This window comes from Triturus cristatus, chromosome 3_2 (genome assembly GCF_964204655.1).
Source record: "Triturus cristatus chromosome 3_2, aTriCri1.1, whole genome shotgun sequence".
In the NCBI taxonomy this organism is placed as follows: domain Eukaryota; kingdom Metazoa; phylum Chordata; class Amphibia; order Caudata; family Salamandridae; genus Triturus; species Triturus cristatus.
Genome location: NC_140584.1, coordinates 817,196,927 through 817,222,142, shown reverse-complemented (window position 1 = coordinate 817,222,142; position 25,216 = coordinate 817,196,927). Strand labels below are relative to the sequence as shown.

General features: G+C 45.1%; 1 protein-coding gene across 1 annotated transcript in view; it reads left to right on the top strand.

Moving 5' to 3' along the window:
• The first annotated feature begins 16,443 nt into the window (after nt 1–16,443).
• Nucleotides 16,444–25,216, top strand: part of CDK15 (cyclin dependent kinase 15) — a 521,515-nt gene continuing 512,742 nt past the window's right edge. Inside the window, exon 1 of the mRNA XM_085646903.1 lies at nt 16,444–16,796. Within this exon, the coding sequence (XP_085503029.1) occupies nt 16,707–16,796 (90 nt within the window). The 5' untranslated portion in view covers nt 16,444–16,706. The remainder of the gene's footprint in view (nt 16,797–25,216) is intronic.

Below are 25,216 nucleotides of genomic sequence, written 5' to 3'. Positions count from 1 at the left end.
ACTATTTTGTTTATTGTGTTTGGTTAGTGTTGCGAGAAGTTGCGTTTGTGAAAATTGTAAAGGAGGGTGAACCGCTGTGAGGAGCGACGATTACTTTACTGTGTACCGCACTGGGATTGGATGGTTGGTGTAGGTGCCAAGCTATTATTGGATGTTACATCACTGAGAGCTGTGCTGCAATAGGACAGAACAGAAGGTGTTGTGCTGGGATTGGTTGCTAGTGCCAGATAAAGTTATTTTGTTTGAAGAGAAGAAATAACTTTGATTTGAAATCAAATTTTCCTGTTGTTATCATTTAAATTGTTGTTGAAAAAAATATATTTCATGGTTATTAGGGATATATCAAGGGAGCTGTGAGGGTTCCTGTTCTAGAGGGTGAAGAGGCGCCACCAGAAGGCACAAAAAGTCACTATATGGCCGTAAATGTGGGACGACATCCATATGGTTGAGTCATTGGCATAAGATCACAGAAAATAAAGGGATATTGACATTTCCTCAATATGACACATTTAATTTGACAATTATTGAAAACATGAGAAGAGTATTGTATGAGATGAAGCCACCCCTTAGACCCGCACAATATGAAGCACTTAATGCTTGGGAGCATACTGCCCATGCTGAAGAACAAGATGAATATCAAGACAAATCTAAGAGAGCGGTGCATAGCTATGTTGAAGCTAAATGGGATGCGGAACAACAAAAGGAGTGAGGTAAAATAATTGAGGGAACTAGGTTGTACCCTACATAGACCAGCGAGGGACCCCAGAAAAGGAATAAGACGAAAGGAGATGACAAGACAGAGAGCCAGAGGGTTCTGGTGATGGTGGTGATAGGATTCTAGTGGTGATTACCTGAATGTGCTGTTGTCAGCCCGCCCGTCACCTTTTATTGGTGCCCCTGTCTGATGGGGTTAGTGGTGTCGCTGCAGATGAGATCTCCAAGCAAGTCACTGCCCCTGTGAGTCTAAGTCATATACTGTGGGAGCAACCTCTGTGAGTTCTTTTGCTCTCTATTCCCCAAATGCAGTAACTTTTTCTGTCACTATCAGTCCTGCGGTTCCTTTGTATAAACCAGGGTCATCTGGGAGTGCTGCACCTTCTCTGACAGTTCCTATTGGAGCAAGTACATCAGCCACAACATGTACCCCTGACCTGGGGAGGAATGAGAAGAACTCCTTTAGTCCCGACTAAGGTAACCCACCGTATTAAGACCCTATGTCTTCAACATTGAGCACAAGAGGGCTCACTCCTATAGAGGACCCTGCCCCAATACCTCAAAACTCTTGCATGTGTATTTGGAATTAACCTCCTCATATGGAAAGCAGTAGCCCCAGAGAAGGAATAGCTCTTGATACCCGTGGAACCCAAAATGGTGCTAATTCCTAGGAGGTAGAGGATTTGGTTAGATTCTTTAATGGGTCACTTAGAGGTTTCGAAAGTTCAGAGGTGAGTAAGAAATTCCAGTTTCCTGAGAAAGAAAGACCTGCGGATGTAGCCAGGTTAAAATTGTAATTAAGCAAGATGATTTCAAGTAAATTTTTTCCTGTATAGATACTTATCTAGAAGAGAAGGGGCGCTAGGTGGCGCACGACCATGATGGCCGCATGCCTGTGAGGCTCTTGCTGCTTGGCGTCAGTATCCTGCAATTATCCTTCATTCAAGCGTGGTAATATCAGCAGAAAATGCTTGCCGACTGAGGGTTAACCTTCCATGCTGCTCCGGTTTGCTGTTTGGTGGCCACAGATGCTTTGGAATGCCCCTATGCCTCGCTGTGCTCTGAGGCCGCGACTGATGTGGAACGTCGCTGGAGGCAGACCCGGCCACTGATGTCACGTGAGTTCCGAGGATCCCACAAGGCGACTGGGCCCGAACCACAGTGCACGCTCATCCACGCCATCCTTGCGTGCCAAGCCGTGGTGGACCTCAATGTGAGACCCCGCTTCTGCATCTTCACTCACTGCGGTAAGGGGGGAAAAAATACCACGTACACAGGATTTTTGTTGACTCGCTGAATCCCGGGCTGCCGGACTGTTCCCGGCGCTTCGCACCGGGCCAGACACACTTACTATCCGTGATGGCGCATTCTCCATTGGCGCGCTACAAACTCTAGTGACATCGCCTGCCTCCCTCACGAGGTTATCCCTGCTAATCCTAATTGCACGGCCCTGGCGGCGTACTGTGGCGGGGCATTGACGACAGATCCGCCATCTTAGATTCTAGCAAACCTGGGGAAACAGCAGCCTCGATCCACATCCTTTTGCTTTCTCCCCCCAAACATGGAGGCAGTTGTGGGAGGGGAGGATCTCTGCGGCTGGAACTAGATTACGGTGCCCCGTCAATGGGATGTGTACACTCAGACTCTGCCTGTAAAGTAAAGACACTCCTGTGATCACGAGCAGCTCTGTGCCCATCCTCTCCCATTGCGCTGGGGTGGATGTGGGTGTGGGGTGCCTACTAGTTGGGTGACCTGGGTCCTTGCTGCTACATACTTCACTGCCAGCGCACTGACTCTTGGTGCATCGTGGCACGTATTACCGCTGGCAGCCTGCTCTCACTTTGTGACATAGCATCCCTCGGTGCATCCTTGCTCCTAGCACATCAAATTTCGCTGCCCATGAGGGAGAGTGTCGATCAGGTCTTTATCAACATGTTATACGTAATATGCCTCCCTCCTTGTATGCCTTGACGACAAATGCAGCGTACATCATAGTCTTTCCAAATCCTGCTGCAGTACCCCATCTGGCACCTTGGAACAAGTAGGCGACTGTTGCTCTCCACACCGGTGCATAGTCAGAACTATAAATATTGGCCGACTTTCGGGGCAACACACTGACAGCATGGGTCTTTGCTATCCTCCTTACTACCTATTGCAACCACCAGAACGACGTGACTCCCCTATTCCTGGGGCTGCATTACTAACGAAACACAGTCTCACAACCATGGGGAAAACAGATGGTCGGCAATCGAAACTCCCCTTTGAATCAAAAAAGGCTAGCACGCGGTCCAGTTAGGAAGACCCAGACCAGACCAGTGAGGAACAATCGCAATTGCAATTACCTACCCAGGACGAAGATGTCAAGAGCTTGCTTCTGGACATGAAACAAAGTCTCACGGATATATCATGCAAGATGGACTCCATGAATAGTCGCATGGACTTTAAAGTTCAGAAGGTAGACAAACATGATGGGCAGATTAAGGAGGCGGAGAGGCGAATATCAGACAACGAGGATGCTACGACACAGGTGCAGAACCAAGTGACGCAAACGGACAAGCTTCTCAAAGTCATTGCTGCCAAGAATGAAGATCGCGAAGCCCGCAGCCGTCGAAACAACATTCGCGTTATTGGGATCCCTGAGAGCACCAACACTGGGCGTATGGAAGACTTCATGGAACACCTACTACGGGACACTTTTGGTGCTGAGGTTTTTTCTTCTCAACTGATAGTGGAGAGAGCGCATCGGTCATTAGGTCCCAGACCCCCCCGGGGAGCACTCCTCGCCCTATTGTTGCTCGACTCCTTAACTATAGAGACTGCGATACAGCGCTGAGGTTGGCTAGGGAGAAGAAGACACTCCACCATGAAGGTAACAACTTCACCATTTACCCAGACTTCACAGCTGCAGTCCAGGAGGCGAGATGTAAATTTATACAATCCAAACAAAAGCTGCGGAAAGCACAAATAGAGTACACGCTCATGTACCCTGCCCACCTGCTAGTCACCCATCAGGGCAAGCAACACTTCTTCACAAACCCGCATCAAGTAGAGGATTTTCTAAAAAGCGTCCAGAAACGGTCACCGTATCGCGAACCCGCAGAACACCGCTCCAGGTCCTCCTCCCCATCGACGGTCTGAACCACACAGTCGAGCACCTTTAACACTGGAAATAACTTCTCATGACTCCTCATGACTCTATCCTTGCGTACACCTCCACACCTGCTTTATGGGTCTTGATGGCGAAGGAGGGATACAGCCTACATCTGGTGACTGATACAGTTCAGGTCGTACAACCATTCTGCCTGCTGTGGCGAAGTCCGAAGGCAGATAAGTGATAAAAGAAACAAGCATGCACTCATATTTTGGTCGACAGGCACGTTATATAGACTGTCACTAATTTGAACAATTCCAAGCACCCTCCTCCCCCCTTTTTCTATCTCCCAGTTACTGGGGATGCTGCCGTTGAAGCTCGGAGAGAAGGGAGAGCTCACTAGCGACGCCCACGCGGGCGTTCCCCCTACTGTTTCCTTGTTAGGATACTGATTTGGACTATAATGTTCAGGGGTTGGGTATTGGGTGGGTACCAGGATGCCAGCACGATTGGGGTGCTGTTGTGGGCGGGGGAGGGAAGGATAAGGTTACTGTATGAGTACACTACTTTCAGTCTCCAGCAGGTAGACATACGTACGTACATCGACATACATGCTCGCAACTCTAAGTCCGGTACACATTATGATCAAATTCACTTGACCCTTCGATACTTCCACTAATTGAGGGGCTAAAGTTAAATCTCCTTACTTGGAACGTTCGGGGATTGGGAAACCCCCGGAAACGTGGGCAAATACTGTCATATCTCAATCGACATCAAGTTCACATTGCCATGTTGCAGGAGACACATTTTGACCCACAACGCGTTCCCAAGTTTACCTGCAGATGGCCTACAGTCCGTGTCTTTTCTTCCTACTCCACTTCTTCCAGAGGCACGGTGATTCTTATTAAAAAGAACACCCCGTTCATTTTGGGTGGGTCGTATCAAGACTCCGTGGGTAGGAGCTGCATTGTTTGGGGCACAATAGTCACGCAATCTGTCACATTAGTGTGTAGTTACGGACCGAATGTGGACAATCCAGACTACTTTACCACATTATGGGGACAAATCTTGAACATAGGCTCCACTCATGTCATTTGGAGGGGAGATTTTAACACTGCATTATGCCCCACTGCTGATAGATCTAATCCACTTCCTCACCACTACACTAAAACGCAGAGTTTGTTGGCAGATTTGTTCCCAGGAAATAGCATCACGGATGCCTGGAGACACGTTCACCCTAATGGGAGAGAAGGCATACATTATACAGCTGCACACTCAACGTGGGCTCGATTAGATTACTGGGCCGTTTCCCAAGGTGTTGCTTCTTGGATCAATACGGTTCAGCATCTAGCCAGAACTTATTCTGATCATGCTCCGGTACTAATGACGATCTCACCTCCCAATTTGATTGCCACTCCTAGACATTGGAAGCTCATGCCTGAGGCCCTGTTAGATACTGTGTTTAAAGCCGAGCTTGGCGAAGAAATATCAGATTTATTTCGGAGAAATACAGGCTCTGTTACACATATCAGTTATGGCACGCCTTCAAAGTGACGGTGAGAGGGGTCTGTATAGTCAAAAGTTTTGGTGTCCTATGGGATATGCGCTGTCGACTTCGGAGGCTTGAGGAAGACCTAAAGCATCTTGAGGGTGGTCTATGGCAGGATAACTCTGATTCACGACAGGCGACATTTAGGGAGACGCTCTGGGACTATACAGATACGGCAGAACGTAAGGCTAGATTCCAGGGTAAATACTTTACAGTGCGTAGGTATGGAGAGGGAGAGCGGCTAGGTAGAGTGTTGGCAATAGACATTCAGCAGCCCCGTTTTTCTAATTACATCTTAGAAATCGATGATAATGAGGGTGTTCGGCACAGAGACAGCATCGAAATTCTCAATATTTTCACAGGATTCTATGCAGACTTATATAGCACTCGCAGACTAGAGCCCCCTGAGTTCCCTACCTATCTGTAAAATATAACTCTCGGCTGTTTGGGAGACACTCAGAGGAAATTGCTTGCAGCGCCTCTTGAAAGTGAAGAGATACGGGCTGCAAATATGCAGATGAAATCAGGGAAAGCTCCGGGATCAGATGGCCGCCCCATTGATTTCTACAAAACCTATATTGATCAACTGCTCCCAGTGCTAAAATTAGTTTACGAAGAGGCTCAAGAACTTGCGATCCTTCCCGGTTCATTGAGGGAGGCCCTCATTACCTCGCTTCTGAAAGCGGCGAAGACATGTGACTCATATCGTCCTCTTTCACTAATCAATAACGACGCGAAAATCCTTGCCAAGGTACTTGCTAACAGACTTAGCCTCCTGATGGAGAAGGCAGTCCTCCCAGATAAAGCAGGCTTTATTCCAGGTAGGGCGACATCACACAACCTCCGCACACTTTTTTCCATCCTGTTTAACGTACATCCAAAGTTGGCACGGGTGGCGGTCTTCCTGGACGCCACCAAGGCCTTTGATTCAGTTGAAATGGACTATCTATTCATTATTCTCCAAAATATGGAGCTCCCAAAAGGTTTTCTGGCATAGGTACGTCTTTTATACACGGCGCTTACAGCCTGGGTTCCCATTAATGGCCATACCTCTTCCTCATTTTTCATCACTCTGGGCACCCGGCAGGGTTGCCCCCTTTCCCTGCTCCTCTTTGTGCTAGCCATTGAGCCTCTTGCAGCCAGAATCAGGCAACACCACCAGGAGAAGGCTCTACGCTGCTTCCTTCATCCAATACTCATCTCCCTGTATGCTGATGATGTTACCCTGTATGTCAGAGAGCCATTGAACAACCTCAATCTATTGCTTCATGAATTTGTACGGTGCGGGGGTATTTCCGGCATTACTATTAACTGGACGAAATCGCAGATATTTCCCCTCCCGAATTCGGTAACAGTATTTACTCCGGTTTTCCCATAGAATGGAGCAGTTCAGATGTGAAGTATTTGGGTGTACACGTCACAGCTGACCGGGAAAAAATGATGCGGCTTTATTATGGCAGAGCTATGGATACTATCACAAGTAGTATAACAAGGTGGAGTGCTCTCCCACTCACCAGGGCTCGGCGTACATCTCTCATAAAAATGGTCATCCTCCCCAAATTGTTGTTTCTCTTTCTCAATATTCCGTATCACCCGGGCAGGTTCTTTTTCTCAACCCTTCGCTCGGAGTTGATACGACTGACGTAGGGCGGCAAACAGCCTCGGGTGCAATGGGAGACACTTACTAAACCCTACTCACAGGGAGGGTTGGACATCCCCAATTTTGAATTGTACTATGCCTGCGCTCAGGCTCATTAGGCTCATTATTGGTTCCACCCCCCTTGATACACACCGCACGTGGCCACTGAACATTGGCTGGCTGATCCCATACCGCTGGAAGGTGCCATACTGACCATGCCTGCCGCTCGGGCAGCTAGCCCATCATCAGTTGACTGCACGGTGAAGACATGGCGACGCATTGCCGAACGTTTACAAGCCCCCATATTATACTCACCTTTGCTCCCTCTTGTTTATCAACCCAAAATGCCGGTCTTACAGGAAGGCGCTTTTAAAAAAACTAAAGCTAAATATGGCATCACAAGCTGGGGAGACCTCTATTTAAAGGGGACATTCCGCACACTCCAACAACTTTTTTCCAAACAATTGCCATCCCCCATGGATGTTTTCCTTTATGTTAGATTACGAGAAGATATCAAGGAGTACACCCCTTCATACCCACTGGAACCTCAGGAAGTCACCCCATTACGCACAATACTGCGCGCAGATACTGCCTCACACCTAGTCTCTACACTATATCACAGCCTATATCTCAGTCCAGCTCAGACCCCATGTACTGCCAGAGACAAATGGGCTGCCGAACTGGGACATGACATCACTGATCAACAATGGACATATTGCTGCACACAAACAGAACAGGCCTCCTCCAGCAGTCGCTTCCGCATCACCCATTGTACATTTTTGCACCGCACATACTACACTCCGGCTAAAATGTGTAGATATAAACTGCGCGATAATGATAACTGTGATAGATGTGGTGTGGGGGCAGCAGATGTTTTGCACCTGGCCTGGGAATGCTCCGCTATCCAGGTTTACTGGCGACAAGTGATTACAGCGCTGGAACAGATGACTTCTTTAAGGCTCCACCTGTCCCCCATGCTGACCCTTCTAGGCTACACAGCAAACTTAGTCGCAGCACAGCGCAAATTTGTCTCCTTTGGTCTCCTGTTGGCTAAGCGGAGGATAGCATGCCGATGGGGGCATGGCAGGGTGCCTACATTTAAGGAGTGGATTAATGATATGTTATTCTGGCAGGAACAAACATATACATATGCCGAACTCCTTCCCCTCACCTCGCGTCCTCTGGATATTTGGGCCCCCCTGCAGACATATCTCTTGGAGCATCTGGTTGAAGTCACCAACAATACTGACGATGCTGGTAGCTGAATAGACTCCTTACTTCCAGCCTCCTCTTTATGTGGTGTGCACACTCTTCTGCAATATCAAGTATCATCTTCAAACAGATGAGACTTTGACAAACTTTTATGGTTTCTGCTGCATAATGGTTAATGTGAAAATAATGCCTACTATGGTTTCTGTCATTCCAGACATTGCTCAAGATGTTTATGCTATCTCAATCCTAATGACATGTATGTTTCTACCATGTACTGTATATGTACTGCTGAATACATGTTTTCAAAAAGCTTAAATAAATACAAATAAAAAAAAGATACTTATCTAGAAGATGAACTTGCATACACGTGCAAAGATGTTACACGACTTGCAGGGCAAGCTCAAGATAAACTTTCCAAGTTGTCCCCATATATGACATATATACTAAGGATGAAATCTTTACAGAAGAGTTATCCCATGTGTTTTGTTGACAAGGCCATAACAAGTATGAGGATTTCAGGAATTAAATTGCAAATTAGAGAACTAATTGGCAGTACGGAAATGGCAGGATTTAGATAAATAAGAAGGCATATGGCTAAAAAAGAAAGATCAAAAGAAATTAAAAGCTGGATCAACTACAAGAGGGAAAAGGGGAACCACCCCGGTGCCCCAGATGATGAGGAAACACAGAGTTTCCCACTAAGAGAAGTGCCAGGTGAAGGGTTTGTACATGTGCCGTGGAGTAGAATTGACCTTGTCTCATACACAAATGATTTCCCAAAGCTGAGAGAGAATCCATTTCAGTGGTACACCCAAGTTGAGCATTTTGTTAAAATCTCACAAGTATTGTATGTTGACTTGAACACATTCTTTGACATTGTGCTACACAGTGATTTATGGGCTGAGTGTAAAGTAGCCATTCAGTGGCTGATGAAAAAGCCTCACAGAAATCCGATTACTCATGCACCATCGGCTGAGGTGAGGAAGAAATATCAGCAAGTGATTACATTTCTGTAAGGAAAGGTGCCTGCAAAGGATATTTATTGGGTAAAGATTGGCAGGGCTACACAAGAACCTAAGGAGACAGTGCATGCTTATTATGAGAGATTGTTGCAAGTTTTCAAGCAGCATTGCAGGATGGAAAATCCAGAAGGAAAGGATATGGACCATTTCGTATCTAGGTTTGTGATGGGATTATGACCTGAAATTAGCATGATCCAGCAGCACTTGATTTGTTCGCAGAACAAGACCACTGATGAAATATTGAGATATGCTAGATAGTGCAGTGACGAGTTGGACATGAAACAAAAGCGGCTGAAGGAAAGGTTCATGTTGGTACAGATGAAGGCAGCTCAAAGAGGAGGCCAGAATCAGGCATATATGGGAAATGTTGGTGAAATGTAAGGAGTTGCATATCCTCAAGTAGGACCTATGAAGCAAGATAGGAATGGTGTTGGGGCATTGGAAGTGGAAATGTCACTTGAATCTCTATAGGGGTACAAATGAGAATCAAGGTCAGAATTTGGGTATTGTCCACATGAAGAATGTTGAACCACCACAGTTGCAGAATGTGCCTATGCTGAGAGTGAAGTATTCTAATGTGCCAAAAAGTCTGGTAAAGCAGGTTTCACAAGCCCCAGTGCCTCAGAAGAATCTCAATGGTCCCAGGATTTCTGCAAATCAGGTCCCAAAATTGACTCAGAATTCTTTCCAAAATCAAAACCCATTTAAACATTTTTCTATGCTGGGCACATTTTTGTGCTACTGCTCTAACTTCGCAATGACGGTGCCTGAAGGGGTAATAAGATTGCGTGCGTACTTTGCACAGTCTTAGACGTAGACCAAAGTGGTCTATTTGTAGAAGGTGAGGTGAATGGCCATCCTATGTCATTCCTGAGTGCCACTGTTGCTACCTGTTCCACTGTTAGAACAGCGGAATTTTAAACCTAACTCTCTTGGGAAAAAGAATCTAAGTTGTAGGAGTTGCCAATAAACAAATGACAACCCCTGTCATGAAGGAAGTTCCAGGTAGTGGTATGTGATTCTAGTCCCGGAAATCTCTTATGGCGTGACCTATTATGTAAACTGAATTGTACCATATATTGCATACCGAAGGGTGTGGCGTTTCAGATCCATGATGAAAATGTGGATTTCAAATTAGCAAGTCAGGGCACGGCTATTGGACTGTACCTTTTGATGACAGTTGATGATTTACCACTGAATCTTAAGGATACGGTGAAGCCTGAAGTCTGTGAATTTTCAGGGAAATACATAGGTCTCATAAAAGGAGCTAAGCCTGTTTGTATGAATGTTCAGCCAAATGCCAAATATCCTACAACACTTCAGTACAATCTGATGCCTGAAATGATAGCTGGGATTACCCCAATGATTGAGTGAATTACAGAGCAAGGCATTTTAAGAGACATAATGGGAATTCCATATAACTCGCCCATTATGGGCCTGCAGAAACCAAGCGTTAAGTACCGCATTGTGCTGGACCTTAGAAAGAGTAACAACATTGTAGTGCCTTGTCCTGTGGTACCAAATCCAGCTATGAAACTGTTTCAAATTTCATGTGAAGCTGAGTGGTTCACTGTGATCGATTTGTGTCAGGCTTTGTTATCTGTACTATTTCATGAGGAGAGCCAGTACTTTTTTGCGTTCCGGTTCCAAAACCATGTTTTGGCGTGGTGCCGAGTCCCACAATGGTATACAGAGAGCCTTTTGATTTTCAAACAGATCCTCACAAATAATCTTGAGTCCTTGGTGATTCCCTGTAATTCGGTCCTTGTTCAATACATCGACAACCTGTTAGTGGCATCGAATACCCAGGAAGCTTATAAACAAGACACTATTGCCTTACAGAATCACTTGGCTGAGAATGGGCATAAAGTAGCCACAAGCATGTTGCAATACTGTCAAAAATAAGTTCTGTATCTAGGATACTATATTGAGAAGAGAGCAAGGAAGGTGTCACAAGACAGCATCTCTGTGATTCTAAAGATGAATCCACCAACTAAGCAACAAGAAGTCAGGATGTTTCTGGGAATGGTGGGCTACTTTTGAGAGTGGATATCCAGCTTTTCCCTAGTGGCTAAGTCTTTGCAGTTGCTGGCACATAAGGATGTTTCTGAGCCGATACTATGAGACAATGACTGTTTGGTTGCATTCCTAGAACTCAGAGTAAGCCTCTGTTGTGCTCCGGCACTAGGAATGCCTGATTGCAACAAAGCTTTTACACTTTTCTGCAGTGAGAGAGAGGGCTGTGCTCTCTCAGTGCTTATACAAATGCATGGGGATGCACGAAGAACTTTGACTTATTTTTCTGCTACTCTTGATCCTGTCCAGCTGCAAGACTGCCCGGTTCCCTTATGCTGAAGCGACAGTAGGTGTCAGCATTGAAAGATGTGAGAGTATAGTCATTGGACACCCTCTTGCTGTCCTTGTGCCCTGCTTGGTCGAGCTATTGCTGACAAGTTCTTCCACTCAGCACCTTACAAACAGCAGATTGACTAAATACAAACTGACTATACTTGCAGCTGAAAACATAACCTTGAAGCCAAGTGCTTCATTGAATCCCGCTACTTTTTTTACCATTGTCTGAAAATGAAAAAGCTGATAGCGATGTGGAACATGACTGTCTAGATGTCCCCAAGGCAGGCAGGATCAGTTGTCATGGCTGGGCAAGGGGTAATGGCAGGGCAAGGGGTCATGACATCAAGGTGTCATGACAGATTTTGCCCAGAGTAGTGCTCATCAGCCAGGTATAGTTTGGTTCCATTGGCAGAGTCAGCACGAGACCCACGTCTAGGCATACTCATCGCACTGAGGGTGTCAACAGCAACAACAAGGTGATGGGTGGAATACTTGAGTTAATCTCAGCCACTGGCAATCTCTCAGGCCGTATCCCAGTCCATCGTTTTGCGCCCACCATAAGGTGTAAATTAAATGTAGTCATTTGTTAAAAATGGTGTAACTTTTATTTTAATTTATAATAATGTTAATGACAAATATATATTCTTATTGTTAATATAGTGATATTTAGGACCATGAGATCTTTGACCCATGTATATTTTTGTACTTTCTATATGTATGTAAATATATTTTCTGGTAGATGTTCTGTCATACAATCATTTTTCACTTTGAAGTACTTCCTGCCATTGGAGCTGTTTTCAGAAAAAAAATGAACCCTGACAATACCTAGGTGACAAAGAGTAGGGCCATGTTTTGTGTGCGTACACAAGCACAAGCCAGTGTGACTGAGCATATATTAAAAACAGTAGGTAATTAATGACTCTCCACCCTGGAGAGCTATGATCTGTAGCCCAACCCTGACCCTGGAGTGCTAGACCCGTAACACATAGTGCCTCCACCGCTGGCACCTAACCCATGACCAGGGCCGGACTGGGATCGCACACCAGCCCTGGCAATTACGTCCAACCGGCCCCTGGGGAGTGGGGATGGCGCCAACACTGCTGCTGCGCTGTTACAAGGAGCCGATTTTGCAGCACTGCTGAAAAATCAGCCCCAGTAACATAAACGGCCATCACTGGTCTAAAACCGGCCACCACCCCACCAGTATACTAGGGAAGCGTCCGTTCCCTGCAACAGCCAGTCCAGCACTTCCCATGACCTCCCTGATTACTGCACTGTACTGAGGTATGTATTGTCTTTCACACTCGTCAATACTGATTAATGGGTATGGATTCAGTACAATACTGGGTACACTGCACAATCATATACAATATGGCTAAAATCCCAATGCCATGCAATAGGGTTGGTTACTGCTCAGTACATACTGATGGGATTTACATCATTACAGACCTGATTGTTTAGGATGCAGCCTACATAACACTTACTAATTGTGGAGTGGTGACTGCACAGTACTAGCCGGACTGCTATGTGATAAGGCTAACTGTTGTACAGTACTGGCTGGTGGGCATGCATTCCCCAGGGCACTAACTGAATATTAATTCAAAGGTTACACCAAAATACTCGCACATGCAATCTCTTCTGCACAGTACTTACTATTGGGGTTTACTGCTGCACAGTATTAGAACATATTTCTAGTGGATGGATCTGTTTGCTGCACTGCCTCTTCCTCACTCACACCACTCCCTCGCCAGACGTGACTTCCACCTCTGCAATGAGAAGTGAAATGGGCAACCCAAACTACCCTTGAGGCCTCGGGCAAAGTAAAATGGTAAGGTAAGTGTGCCTTCAAGGGATTTATTTAAAGGTTTTGATTTATATAAAAAGATTTTCAAGGCCAAAAAAATGATTACCTTGTTAATAGATTTCTATCAGCAAATAATTGTAGTACCTAATTATATTATCTCTTAAGTCAAAATCACAGAGATCATATAGAATATCAATCATTTGTGCAAAAGTGTATAATAAACTGAAACAGAAGCGGTGTATATTGAAAAGATGTTCACTTTTTATCTTTAAATTAGGGTACTTAAAAATACAGACAATGTAACAAGAAGGAAACAATATGAAAACTCAAAGCCTTCACTGTAACAAATGCCAACACTTTTCTTTCACGACAGAAATTAAACAAATTACAAAAGATAAAGCGTAGGTCGACGTTTCGGTCTCTATTTTTGCATTAATGAGACCATCTTCAGGACTGATATGTATTTTAGTTGATGACCCCTTAATTTGAGCAAAGGACACGATTGATATGTGTCTATTATTTTCATAAACGGATCACCCAGTGTAGACAAACCTTCAAGGAGATCGAGCCAATTACAGTATATCTATTTTGACAGCACAAATGGTCTTTGATGATACCAAGCGTTAAATTAACTTTTACAATTTGAACGCTGTAGAGCCGACACACGCAGAGAATTACTAGAGATCGACGCACTGATTAATACAAGCAGTCTATGATACATTGAATCAGCTCTATCTACTAAGTCAATTTAACGCTTAGTATCATCAAAGAACATTTGTGCTTTCAAAATAGATATACTGTAATTGGCTCGATCTCCTTGAAGGTTTGTCTACCCTGGGTGAACCATATAAGAAAATAATAGACACACATCAATCGTGTCCTTTGCTCAAATTAAGGGGTCATCAACTAAAATACATATCAGTCCTGAAGATGGTCTCATTAATGCAAAAATAGAGACCAAAACATCGACCTACGCTTTATCTTTTGTAATTTGTTTAATTTCTGTCATGAAAGAAAAGTGTTGGCATTTGTTACAGTGAAGGCTTTGAGTTTTCATATTTTTTTCTTCTTGTCACATTGTCTGTATTTTTAAGTACCCTAATTCAAAGATAAAAAGTGAACCTCTTTTCAATATACACCCGCTTCTGTTTCAGTTTATTATACACTTTTGCACAAATGATTAATATTCCATATGATCTCTGTGATTTTGACATAAGAGATAATATAATTAGGTAGTAAAATTATTTGCTGAAAGAAATCAATTAACAAGGTAATCATTTGTTTGGCCTTGAAAATCTGTTCCACCTCTGCACACATCAAGAAAACTAGGAGCATACTGAAACTCATAAAGGGCTCTGGGCAATATTTTATTTGTGTTCTATGTACATCGTATCATAGTTAGATTTCAGTAGTAACAAACCAAATATTGAGGTCATGTACTCTTCAAGTTCTATCTAGTTGAATAGGTACACGTTTCATTTCTCCAGCAGACACAGCACTCCAGTTAGGTAAGCTGGGGTCGGCCTGTGGTACCCTGCGACTCAGCATGGATGAAAGCTTGAGGGTCATTTCATTGAAGTACTCGAGTGGAGTCAAGCTGAAATCTGCGAGCTGAAGATGTGCTTCGTGTCCAGGGCTAGTTGAGTCCCTAGTAGTCCGGTGTCAGTGTGGGGGGTGCTCTCTGTTCCATCCAGTCTCAGCCGAGGCACTGTGCAGTGGTGGTCTGGGCAGTCCATGAGGAGGCCGACAGCTCGGTTACAGAGATGGAGCCCGTTAACCGAGTCTACCCTTCCTGACAAAGTGTGGATCCAAGCACCTCGGCAGGGGAACAAGTAGCTCGCCTTTCCGGTCCCCGCCTCTCACACAAATAATGTAGAAAGTGGGCCTTGGCTAGGACCTGTGTTTTCCGGCTGACCCATGACAAAGGACTCTAAACTCTGGGATACAGCATGAGCTTAAGAGAAAACATGCCAGCCCAGCTCCCGTGTGGAAATGTGTGCTGGGCCACGGAAGAAAGTGCAAAGACTCATACTAGTGTTTGTGTCTCCCCAGCAGATGCTCAGCCCAGAGCTATAGGGTCACCGGTCAGGCACCAGAGACGTCCCTGCCTCGCTCCCAATGCTGGTGATCTCTATCGCCCTCTGCTGGAGACAGCCGCTCTGATCATTGCCAAATAAAGCACTGAAATCTCTGTGACAAACCTTTCTTGATGCACTCACCCGCTTGGAAGGGAGGACAGCTGTCAGCCAGCCCCATGTCACATAGGTGACCATCACAGAGTCCTGATTTAAGCCAACCGCACTGAGCATGCTGGGAGTGGGATTTGTAGTTTAATTTTAAGTATGGACCTACAAGTCCCAGCAGGTTTAGCGCTGATACGATTTAAATTAGGACCGGTACTAACTCGTCCTGATGACGTGGTTCCTTCTGGCAGGGATGAAGCTAAGGAGGGTTCTCATCTCAGGAAGAGTCACTCTTGCAAGAACTTGTGAATGAACATAATTAAGTCGAGGTCCCATCATCCGAATGGATAAGGACCGCCCGATGCCGTTGGCATCCCATGGAAGGCGAACTCAGCATCGCATAATATCACATAGCAATGTATTTGTATTTATTTATATTGCACTTACTACCCCTGACGAGACGTCAATCATAACATAAAGCATATCTGGGGTTCTTCCTTATCTCATTTTAAACGAAGCCTCTAATTCGGGCCGGAGTGCCCATTCTGCCCCGCTAGCGTCCCCCGGTAGGCCGTAGGCTACCCTAGGGGCTGCTTTCCGAACAGGGGGTGCTGCCACGACATAAGCAATCCCCAACGACTCCGCAACCGTCTCAGCCTCCTGCAGAGCGGGGCCGGTTTGAAGTTGGAACATTTTTGCCAGGGCAGAATGTGGTTTCCGACTCGGTCTGAGCTTCTCAATTCGTTTTGGTAATAAAAACACACCCTTTGGTCTCCCGGTCCGGCGTCTGCAGCGCTGATATTGTGGCTTATTGTTCAGTCATGGGACTGGCGCTTGAAGCCCTCATGTGACCCGCTCCGAACGCACCAGCGCTCATGACCATTGGGGGAAAGGAAGAAACCCACACGGAGGGAGATATGTGCGAACCCGAGAGGCGGGGATGCGTTTCGGGGCTGCAGAGGCGCTTTGGAACTGCAGAGAACCCTTAGTGAGGTAGCGCCTTAGAGGTAGAGGTGCTTGGATGCTAGACTAGGGTGGCTTGGGGGAAGTGAGGCGCTAAGTTTGGAGACAGAAAGACGCGTTGGACCCACAGAGGCGCCTTGGAACTGGAAAGAGGTGCTTTAGAAGCAGGCGTGGGACATGGGGGTCGTCTGGTGCCTTCCGGGGTGCCGCCGCGCCCCACCGGAGCGCAGGAGCTCGGACTGGAGCCTGCAGTGTAAGCCAGAAGAGGTACGGCCACGTCACACTCATGCTTGGGTATTTCAATTTCAGACACTATCAATAGTTGTCCCTGTCTTCTGTGCTCAAATGAATGATGGCGGGAGTTTGTTGTTATGTTATGTTCTGTTCTATAAATGTCACCCAAGTAATCGTCATTTTTGTGCAGCTCACATTCATGCATCAGACCCGCGTCCGGCGGGACACTCCCGATGTTTAAAGCCAGAAATAGTTTTATTTTAGCTGCCTCCTGCCTAAAATTGCCTGTGCTTCAGTAGGAGTCAATGGAGGAAAATACATTTCTCTGATTTTGCTTTCAAAATCTCCAACTTTAGAGGATTAAAATGTTGCCATGTATGGCTAGGCTCAGTTGATGTCCTCGACAATATGACAGCAACATCGAGACCAGCCAGGAGTGTGTGCTCTGCTCTTACATGTTTATATGTATGCACCGGCGGATGTGTGCGTTTGTGTGTGCCTCCAACGCCAGTGCAAATGAGCCCCGCTCAATAAAAGAACATTCACCCATGTATTAGTACAATTCAAATGTCGAATGTCCCTCTGCAACCTTAGTGTAGACCAGCTAATGTGAGAAAACACCTCGGGGATAACCTACTACAACCAATGCCAGCACTCCCCAAAACACCTGTCCTTGACTTTATCCCCTTCACGCATTTAACCCCTTATGGCCTGGTTTGGGGCATATATCGTTGTTTACAACTACATGGAAAAAGAGCCTGACTTTAACCACTGATGCAATCAGCAGGGAGGGGAAAAGGCTCCGCCTCTTGTGAGCCAAGGCCCCTCCCCACACTCAACAATCACACACAGCAAGTATCATTTTAGCCCCTGCTTCTCTGCATAGATTCTATATGCATGTAAATATACACATACATAGAGCATGGAAAGGCCTGTGGTGCTTGGGCGGTGAATTCTAATGCTTACTAACTCCTTCAGACTGAGAGTCGCAGAGGATGATATCCAACGGGAGGTGGCACTGACCGCCAGGCTACATCTGCCTTGCTTAGGAGGAAGATGAGGGAATGAAGGGGCCCATGTACTAAGTCGGGTTGCAAAGCCATCTGTGTTTTTGCACACTGACTGCGCTTTGACCTAACCTAAGTTTTGCGCTTCGATTGATGCGCAAGTCTGTTGCAAGGCAAAACCATATTTTGCGAGGGTAAAAACCCCAGCCTCATTAATATGCATGAGATAGGATTCTTTTTGGGCCTTGCGAAGGCTTCAAATGTAGGCCTGGCCACCTGCGAGGAACAGCAGATCTCTAAGGCAGCCTCCATTCCCATTCACTTTCACAGTTTGCCATGTTTTGGGAGTGGTTCGACAGCACAGCTGTCTGCAAGACCTACTGTTAGCAATTCTTTAAATATACATAGAGGGGGCTTAGGCACCGCCCAGAGGATTGTTCTTTCTCCCCATTCTGCCGCTGACCGCGGCCCCCGCAGGGGGCCACTCGGCGGTCGGCGCCTTAGTGGCCCCGGGGCCCCGGTCACCCCTCCCCACTCCCTCCTTCGGGGGGGGGCAGGGACACAGACTGGTGCCCCCCTCCGTGTCAGGGCCGGAAGTGACGCGCAATGCGCGTCACTTCCGGGCCCAGGTGTGAGGGGGAGGCTATTTAGCCTTCCCCCACCCTCACTGGCGACCTCTTCACTTGGGGGGCAGCACTTGCGGGTCGTTCCCGTGCTGCCCGGCTCATCAGGCGGGCAGGTGAAGTAGATGGCCGCCTGCCCTTGGATCGCCCGTAAGATAACCCACCTATTACATATACTGGAATTATGTAATAAACCTGCAGCATTTGTTACCCACTTACAACTGTTTCTTGTGTTTTCATTGGGTAACCTAATTTGGGGGAGGGGGGAAAGCGGGGTGCCCCTGGGGGTACTATGTTGACCCCAATGAAGTGCTTGCGTTGCAATGCATGTCAGACTATTTTACACATCAAAGGTACACTTAATCATCACACACTAAATTCTCTATCTCATAGATGTGCAGTGTACAGAAAGAAATCTCTGATTTCTTTGTTTTTGACCACAGCAGGCTTTTAACAAATATTTTAATCGGGATTCTAAATGCAACACAGATTTATTTGCTTTGCTCACGGAAATTCTGACTTGCGTAGGACTCTTTGCGCCATCTGACTGTGTTTTCCAGTCACCAGGCTGGCGAATTTGCAAACTGTAGGCTTTGTAACTGCAAAACATTTTGTTCTTAAATGTTTGGCCCCTCTGAAAAGTGCCAGCAAGGGTTCTGATAATAATGAGACGCGCCGCATTCTGAAATTGTGTTGATTTGTAACCTATAGGGCTCTGGCTTAAAAACAGACGGAGCTAAGACATCCTTTCAGTGTTCCGAGGTTGCTAAAAGTGCCGCTGTGTGTTAGAAATACGTATTCAGTACAGCGCTACGAGTATAAGTGATTGGTAGCAAAAAACATTGTGAATAACTATCAGCAATGAAAATAAGTTTGCATTTAATTTAGAGAATATAAATAGAATTGCACGAGAGTGGAGATATGAGGGACTGGCCAGCCTACATTAATCTTGGGGGGGGGGTTGAGGGGAGATATGAGGGCCTGGCCAGGCTACATTAATCTTGGGACGGGCGTGTGGGGTTAGAGGGGAGACAGGAGGGTCTGGCCAGCCTACATTAATCTTTGGGGGGGGCAGTGGGGAGAAATGAGGGACTGGCCAACCTATATTAATCCTTAGCCCACTCAAATGACCCAGGCAACTGGCACAGTGTTTATCGAAAAGTTAGTTTTAAAAAACTGCATTCATATTTGAATGCATACAATCTGTATGGAAAAAAATGTAGGCGCTGGAAGTAGACGTGCAGCGGAGGGCTGAAGGTAAATGAGCAATAAAATGCATTTACATTTTGTTTTAATCTTGTCACATTTGCTGTGCTTTCAGAGACAGAGGTCAGATGTCAGGCTATGTCTTCTGGCACATTTCTGCTTCTTCTTTAAACATGGAGAAGTTCTTTACTTTTCTTTTACTGACTGCAAATCAGTGCTTGAAATAGAACAACAGAAGTGCAGGTACTCTCTAACAGAGTACCTGCTTGTTTCTAAGAAGTTGAAGTACTCTCCCATTAAAAGTATTACATGTTTCTTGAGAAGTGCAGGTACTCTCCCTCTAAAAATAAAAAAGAGCTGGTACTCAGAACCGGACAGTACCGGCCAGTGCTTAATTTGTAAAATATTAAGTGCCAGGGCTCTGACCAGGAGGCCACTGCAGCTTGCACCACCCATGACCCCTGTCATCGCTGCCAAAACAACCACTAACCATCTCTCTCGCATGTAAATGCGACAGTTCCGATTATTCTAGGTCCCCAAAGCTAAAGGAATGGTTGGGGAGGCAGGTATTAGTAAATTTTTTAATATATATTGTTTTCCTAAACAACTGTTGATCTGATGATCTCGAAATTACATGAGCAGCGCCACCTTGTGGCAGACTGCTCTAAGTGTGGTGCTGACAATTATGTCCCGGTGCTGAGCACCGTAAACCAATTAAGTGCCGGTGCTCAGCACCGGAAAGCTCCGGCTCCAATTAAGCCCTGGAACCGGCCCATTTAAACCACTGCTGCAAAGTGAGATATTTTTGTGAAGTTAACTATATGACTGTCTCTCTGGTGACAAGACAGTGCGAAAAGAAATACTGTAGGATGTACATTTTTTTGTAATGCTCAACAAAATATAAATACCTGTAAATGAACCGCACAAAAATATTTCAAAATGTATTAGCAGCTAATGTTAATGTTATGTTCATGTAACTTACTATAGCGCACAAATCACCTATCAAAAAGCACAGGCAAAACAAAACAAATCGCTGAGAAATTAAAGTAAGGCTGTTTAAAGCAATTTCCTGAAATTAACATAGTCAGGACAAGTGTGAATATGATAGGGCAAGGCATTCCAATAGCACGGGGCCAAGTTAGAAAAGGACCTGTTGCCGCATCTTGTCAAGTGAACATGAGGGACGATGAGCAAGGCTTTGTCCTTAGAGTGCACATTCCTAGCTGGACAATAATGGTTACGTTTCTGGCGTAGATAACTAGGGCCATTGCCAATTAATGGCTTATGAGTGAGACAGCATATTTTGAAAATTGTCCTTTTCTTAATAGGTAGCTAATGTAGGGCTCTCAACAGAGGAAGGGAGATTGCTGACAATTCAATAATAGTCCCTAGCACAACCACTCCAATAATTGTCAAATACAACAAAATTGAGTCCATTCAATTCTTCTTGTGTTCCAGACCACTTTATTCTTATGGTCCTCGTTTCATCAGTAGTCCCTTAAAGCCAAAGCCAACACGTGTTTCGGCAGATCGATGCATTAACATCACTGACTTCATCTGGGCTACAAATTAAGTATATACAAAATTAGAATTTCACGTAATTCATTTGCACCCATCACAAGTTAACGTGGTATCTAAAATCTCCATTTAGAATCCCAACCCTCGGTGTTACTTTTCTTTTTTTTTTGTCCTCATCTCACCAATACACATCTGCAGATCTTACTTTACGCCGTATATCGAACTGTGCACCCTACGGCTACTGCATTCGCTTAGCTCAAACCAGACCAGCCCCTTTGACGTTGGCTTGGTGTAATCATTGGACCTGGGCATACCAGAGGGAATTATATCAATCTCAAGGCCAGACCCCAAATCACTAGAGCCTGCCAGATGTTCACTTCACACTCCCTAGTATCCCCCTGATCCAAACGAGCCATAGCAAACGCTGCTTTAAGCCAGTCCTCGCACCTCGGAGGACAAGGCTCTTTCCACTTCATGCATATCTCTCTCCATGCTAATAGAAGCAGGTACAACAACAGCCCTCTTTGTGGCTGCGATAATTTCCTCACAGACACACCGTCATCCCCAAATATTACCAAAGAGATATTCATCACTATATTGACTTTAAGAATGCCACATAGTACATCCCCCTCCTCCTTCCAGATAGCTCCAAGTTCAAGGCATTCATAAAAAATGTGTAAATCGTTGGCATTAGAAAGATTGCATCTGGGACATTTGGGGGAGGAAAGAGGGGCAAACTTGGCAATTTTTGCAGGTGTGTAATAAAGTCTGTTGATCACAAAGAAGTGGTTCTTCTTTAAACTGGCCGGTTTAACATGCTTATAGAGAAGTTTCAAGGAAGGTTCATAAAGATCTGTAATATTAGACTCAAAAGGGGACTGATTCCAAACCTCATGTTGCGGGAAGATTACCATGTCGTCGGCCTCAATGAGCTTCCTATACCAAATAGAAACTTCTTTCTTTTTGCATTGTGATGTTTGCCACAGCTGCTCCAATTCCCAATATCTTCTTATATCTCCTTTCTCTGCTGTGAACCATGAGCTAAGTTGCAGGTATTTAAACCTGGAGAGACTACCCCCCAGCTTAGCCGTTAATACCTCCCAAGGGTGAAGTCCCTCTTCAGAAACAAGCTCTGACCGAATTTTAATACCCGCCCTTTTCATTGGGATTGCAACACTGTCCTTCAGACAGGGCGGGGTCCCCGGGGAATCCCAGATGGGTGCAAAGTCTGAATTGTACCCGATCCTCCATCTACATCTGACCTTAACCCAGACATCTAGGGCAGCCCTCAGAACCTTCAGACGGACTCGTTTAAAGAACCTTGGTGCCCCAAACTTATACAGAAAACCTTCTTCTCCATATCCACCCTCCATCGTAACCATCTCACCCAATAGCTTCCCCCATGATGACTCTTCCGGTTTTACAAGTAGCATCCGGATGTCTTTAAACTGGAAGGCAATAGAGTACCAGCTGATGTCTGAGAGAGCCAGCTCTCCCCTTATGAGTCTACGTCTCAACTTTTTCCAGGATAGTCTAGCTCCCTTGTCAACCCAGATAAAGCCTCTGATTTTGCTTTGAATTTTCCAGATGTCCTTACTGGGGAAGGCTAAAGGGATAGTATTAAACAGGTATGTTAACTTAGGAAGAATAACCATATTCACCAAGTTTACCCTACCAAAGATAGTCAATGGGAGATTCTTCCATCTGGCAAATAGACGATCTATCTCTTTTCAGGTTCTATTTAGATTTATCTGGGGAATTATATCCAGATCCTTAACAATGATAATACCAAGATACTCATAGGGCCCTCCCAATCATCGATGTTCCAACACTTTTCAATAGTACCCCGTAATTCCCCAACCTCGTATTGTGGAGATTCAAACTACAAGTATGACGCGTTCCCCATGGTAATCCATTAACCCGAAATCATCTTATGTACCAAAATAGCCCCATAGTTCAGCAAAAGTGCCTATATCGTGTCCATACATGCATGAGGGAGAGTGCTCTTTCGTACATCAGAAATTACACTTCCCTCTTTTCTGTAAATGAATATTGATATCTGGGAATAAGGTTTTGAGAATGGACACTTTTTCCCCCTGAAACCTTAACACCATGGGTGTCTTGGGTGATGGGTGCAAATGAATTATGTGACATTCTAATTTTGTATATACTTAATTTGTAGCCCTGATGAAGTCAGTGATGTTAATGAATCGATCTGATGAAACACGTGTTGGCTTTGGCTTTAAGGGACTACTGATGAAACAAGGACTATAAGAATAAAGCAGTCTGGAACACAAGAAGAATTGAATGTACTCAATTTTGTTGTATTTGACAATTATTGGAGTGGTTGTGCTCGGGACTATTATTGAATTGCTGTTGCTAGGTTTCCCAGCCATTGTGGGAGTGATAGTGGCCGCTCTCTTCCTTTGAGCACCATGTGATTTGGAATACGTCCGGTGATTTTCGGAAGAATAATTGGGTTTGCTCAGGTGGCCCAGCCACTTTCTACGCCTAAACGAGATTGCTTACAAGTTGTGCAGCAGTATTTTGGACTATTTGCAATTTAGCCACTAAAGTCTCATTTGCAGATGCAAGGAGGGCATTGCCGTAGTCCAATTTGCTGATAATCAGAGCCTGAACAAGGATCTTCCTAACAGAGAGTGGAAGGCAGGAAAAAGCTTTCTCCAGTAGGCGCAGCATGTTGAAACAACTACTGTTAGTGGCTACAACCTGGTCTTTCATAGACAAAGACTGATCTATTTTGAGGCCAAAATTCTTAACTGCCTGTTTGGGTATAGGCGCGGGGCCTAAAATTATAGGCCACCAATCTGAGGCCCACAACTGCTGTGCCTTCCCAAACAGCATGAGCTCTGTTTTCTGTGTGTTTAATTACAGACAGATTGTTACCCTCCAGTCTGCAATTGCTTTCTTGCCGTTTGAGAATTGGTCTTTTGACAGTGTCCAGGTCTGCCTCAAAGGAAATGATGAACTGAGTATCATCAGCATAAGATATACTTTCAAATCCAAATATTCTAGAAATGGTTGCTAGATGGGCTACATAGATCTTAAACAGCGTGGGGTTTAAACAAGAGCCCTGTGGAACCCCCTTATCAATTAGCATAGTGCGAGACTTGAAAGTAAAATACTCTGAGATCTGAAATCCCAAAACCACTGGAGAGCTGTACCAAAAATGGCGATATCATGCTGCTAAGAAAGCACATATAAAGCACATTTGTTTTGTAATTCTGAAGCGTGCGGGAAACAAAGATTTTAATAGGTTCAAATCTTTGTGATGCACAAATTATAAATATTGTATTGTAGCCTTTTGTACAGTGCCTACTACCCTATGTGGGGCTCTGAAGCGCTTACCTGCATGGGCATCAAGCTATGCTATATACAGTGAGTGGCTTGATGGATGTTGTGTTTGTTTTCTAATCCTATCTTGGAAGTATTTCCATGTCACATGTGAAGGTTATTCATGGTCTATATGTTTCCATGCCATCCATTTTTAAAATGATTTGGGTGTCATCTGCATAATTGTAGCATGTGAGGTTAAATGATTTAATCAGGTTTGATAAGGGGGTTAGGTAGATGTTGAAAAATATAGGGGATGCGATGGACTGTCATGTCTTTTAGGCTAGTCCTATCATGTATACCCCTTCTTACATACATTGTCCCATCGACATGACAAAAACGGTTCTGAAGCAGGTGACCTTTTAGCTAGTGGCTTGCTCCTGTCTCTTCTACACCAGGCTCTGAGTATTCTATTCTAATCCCTGTACCTGATGTACATAAACATGTCCTTAGGCACAGCATAATTACCCTGTATAAGGGTCACCGCTTTTTTTCATCCTTGGCCAACAGACAGCTGTGCGTGATCACATTTGTGTGGAAAAGCATTTATGATTGTTTATTGTTTTTAAAACATTTGTGATTGTTTTAAAAACATATCGATTAAAGAAACCCTGGAGTGACCACTCTAGTGTATAAGACCCCCCTCCCCTGCAAATTAGAGAATTCCTTCAAAGCTGACACAGGGTCCTGTATACTAAATCTGTGACACGCAGTGATCTGACATGCCTTGCGGGGTGTCATTCTC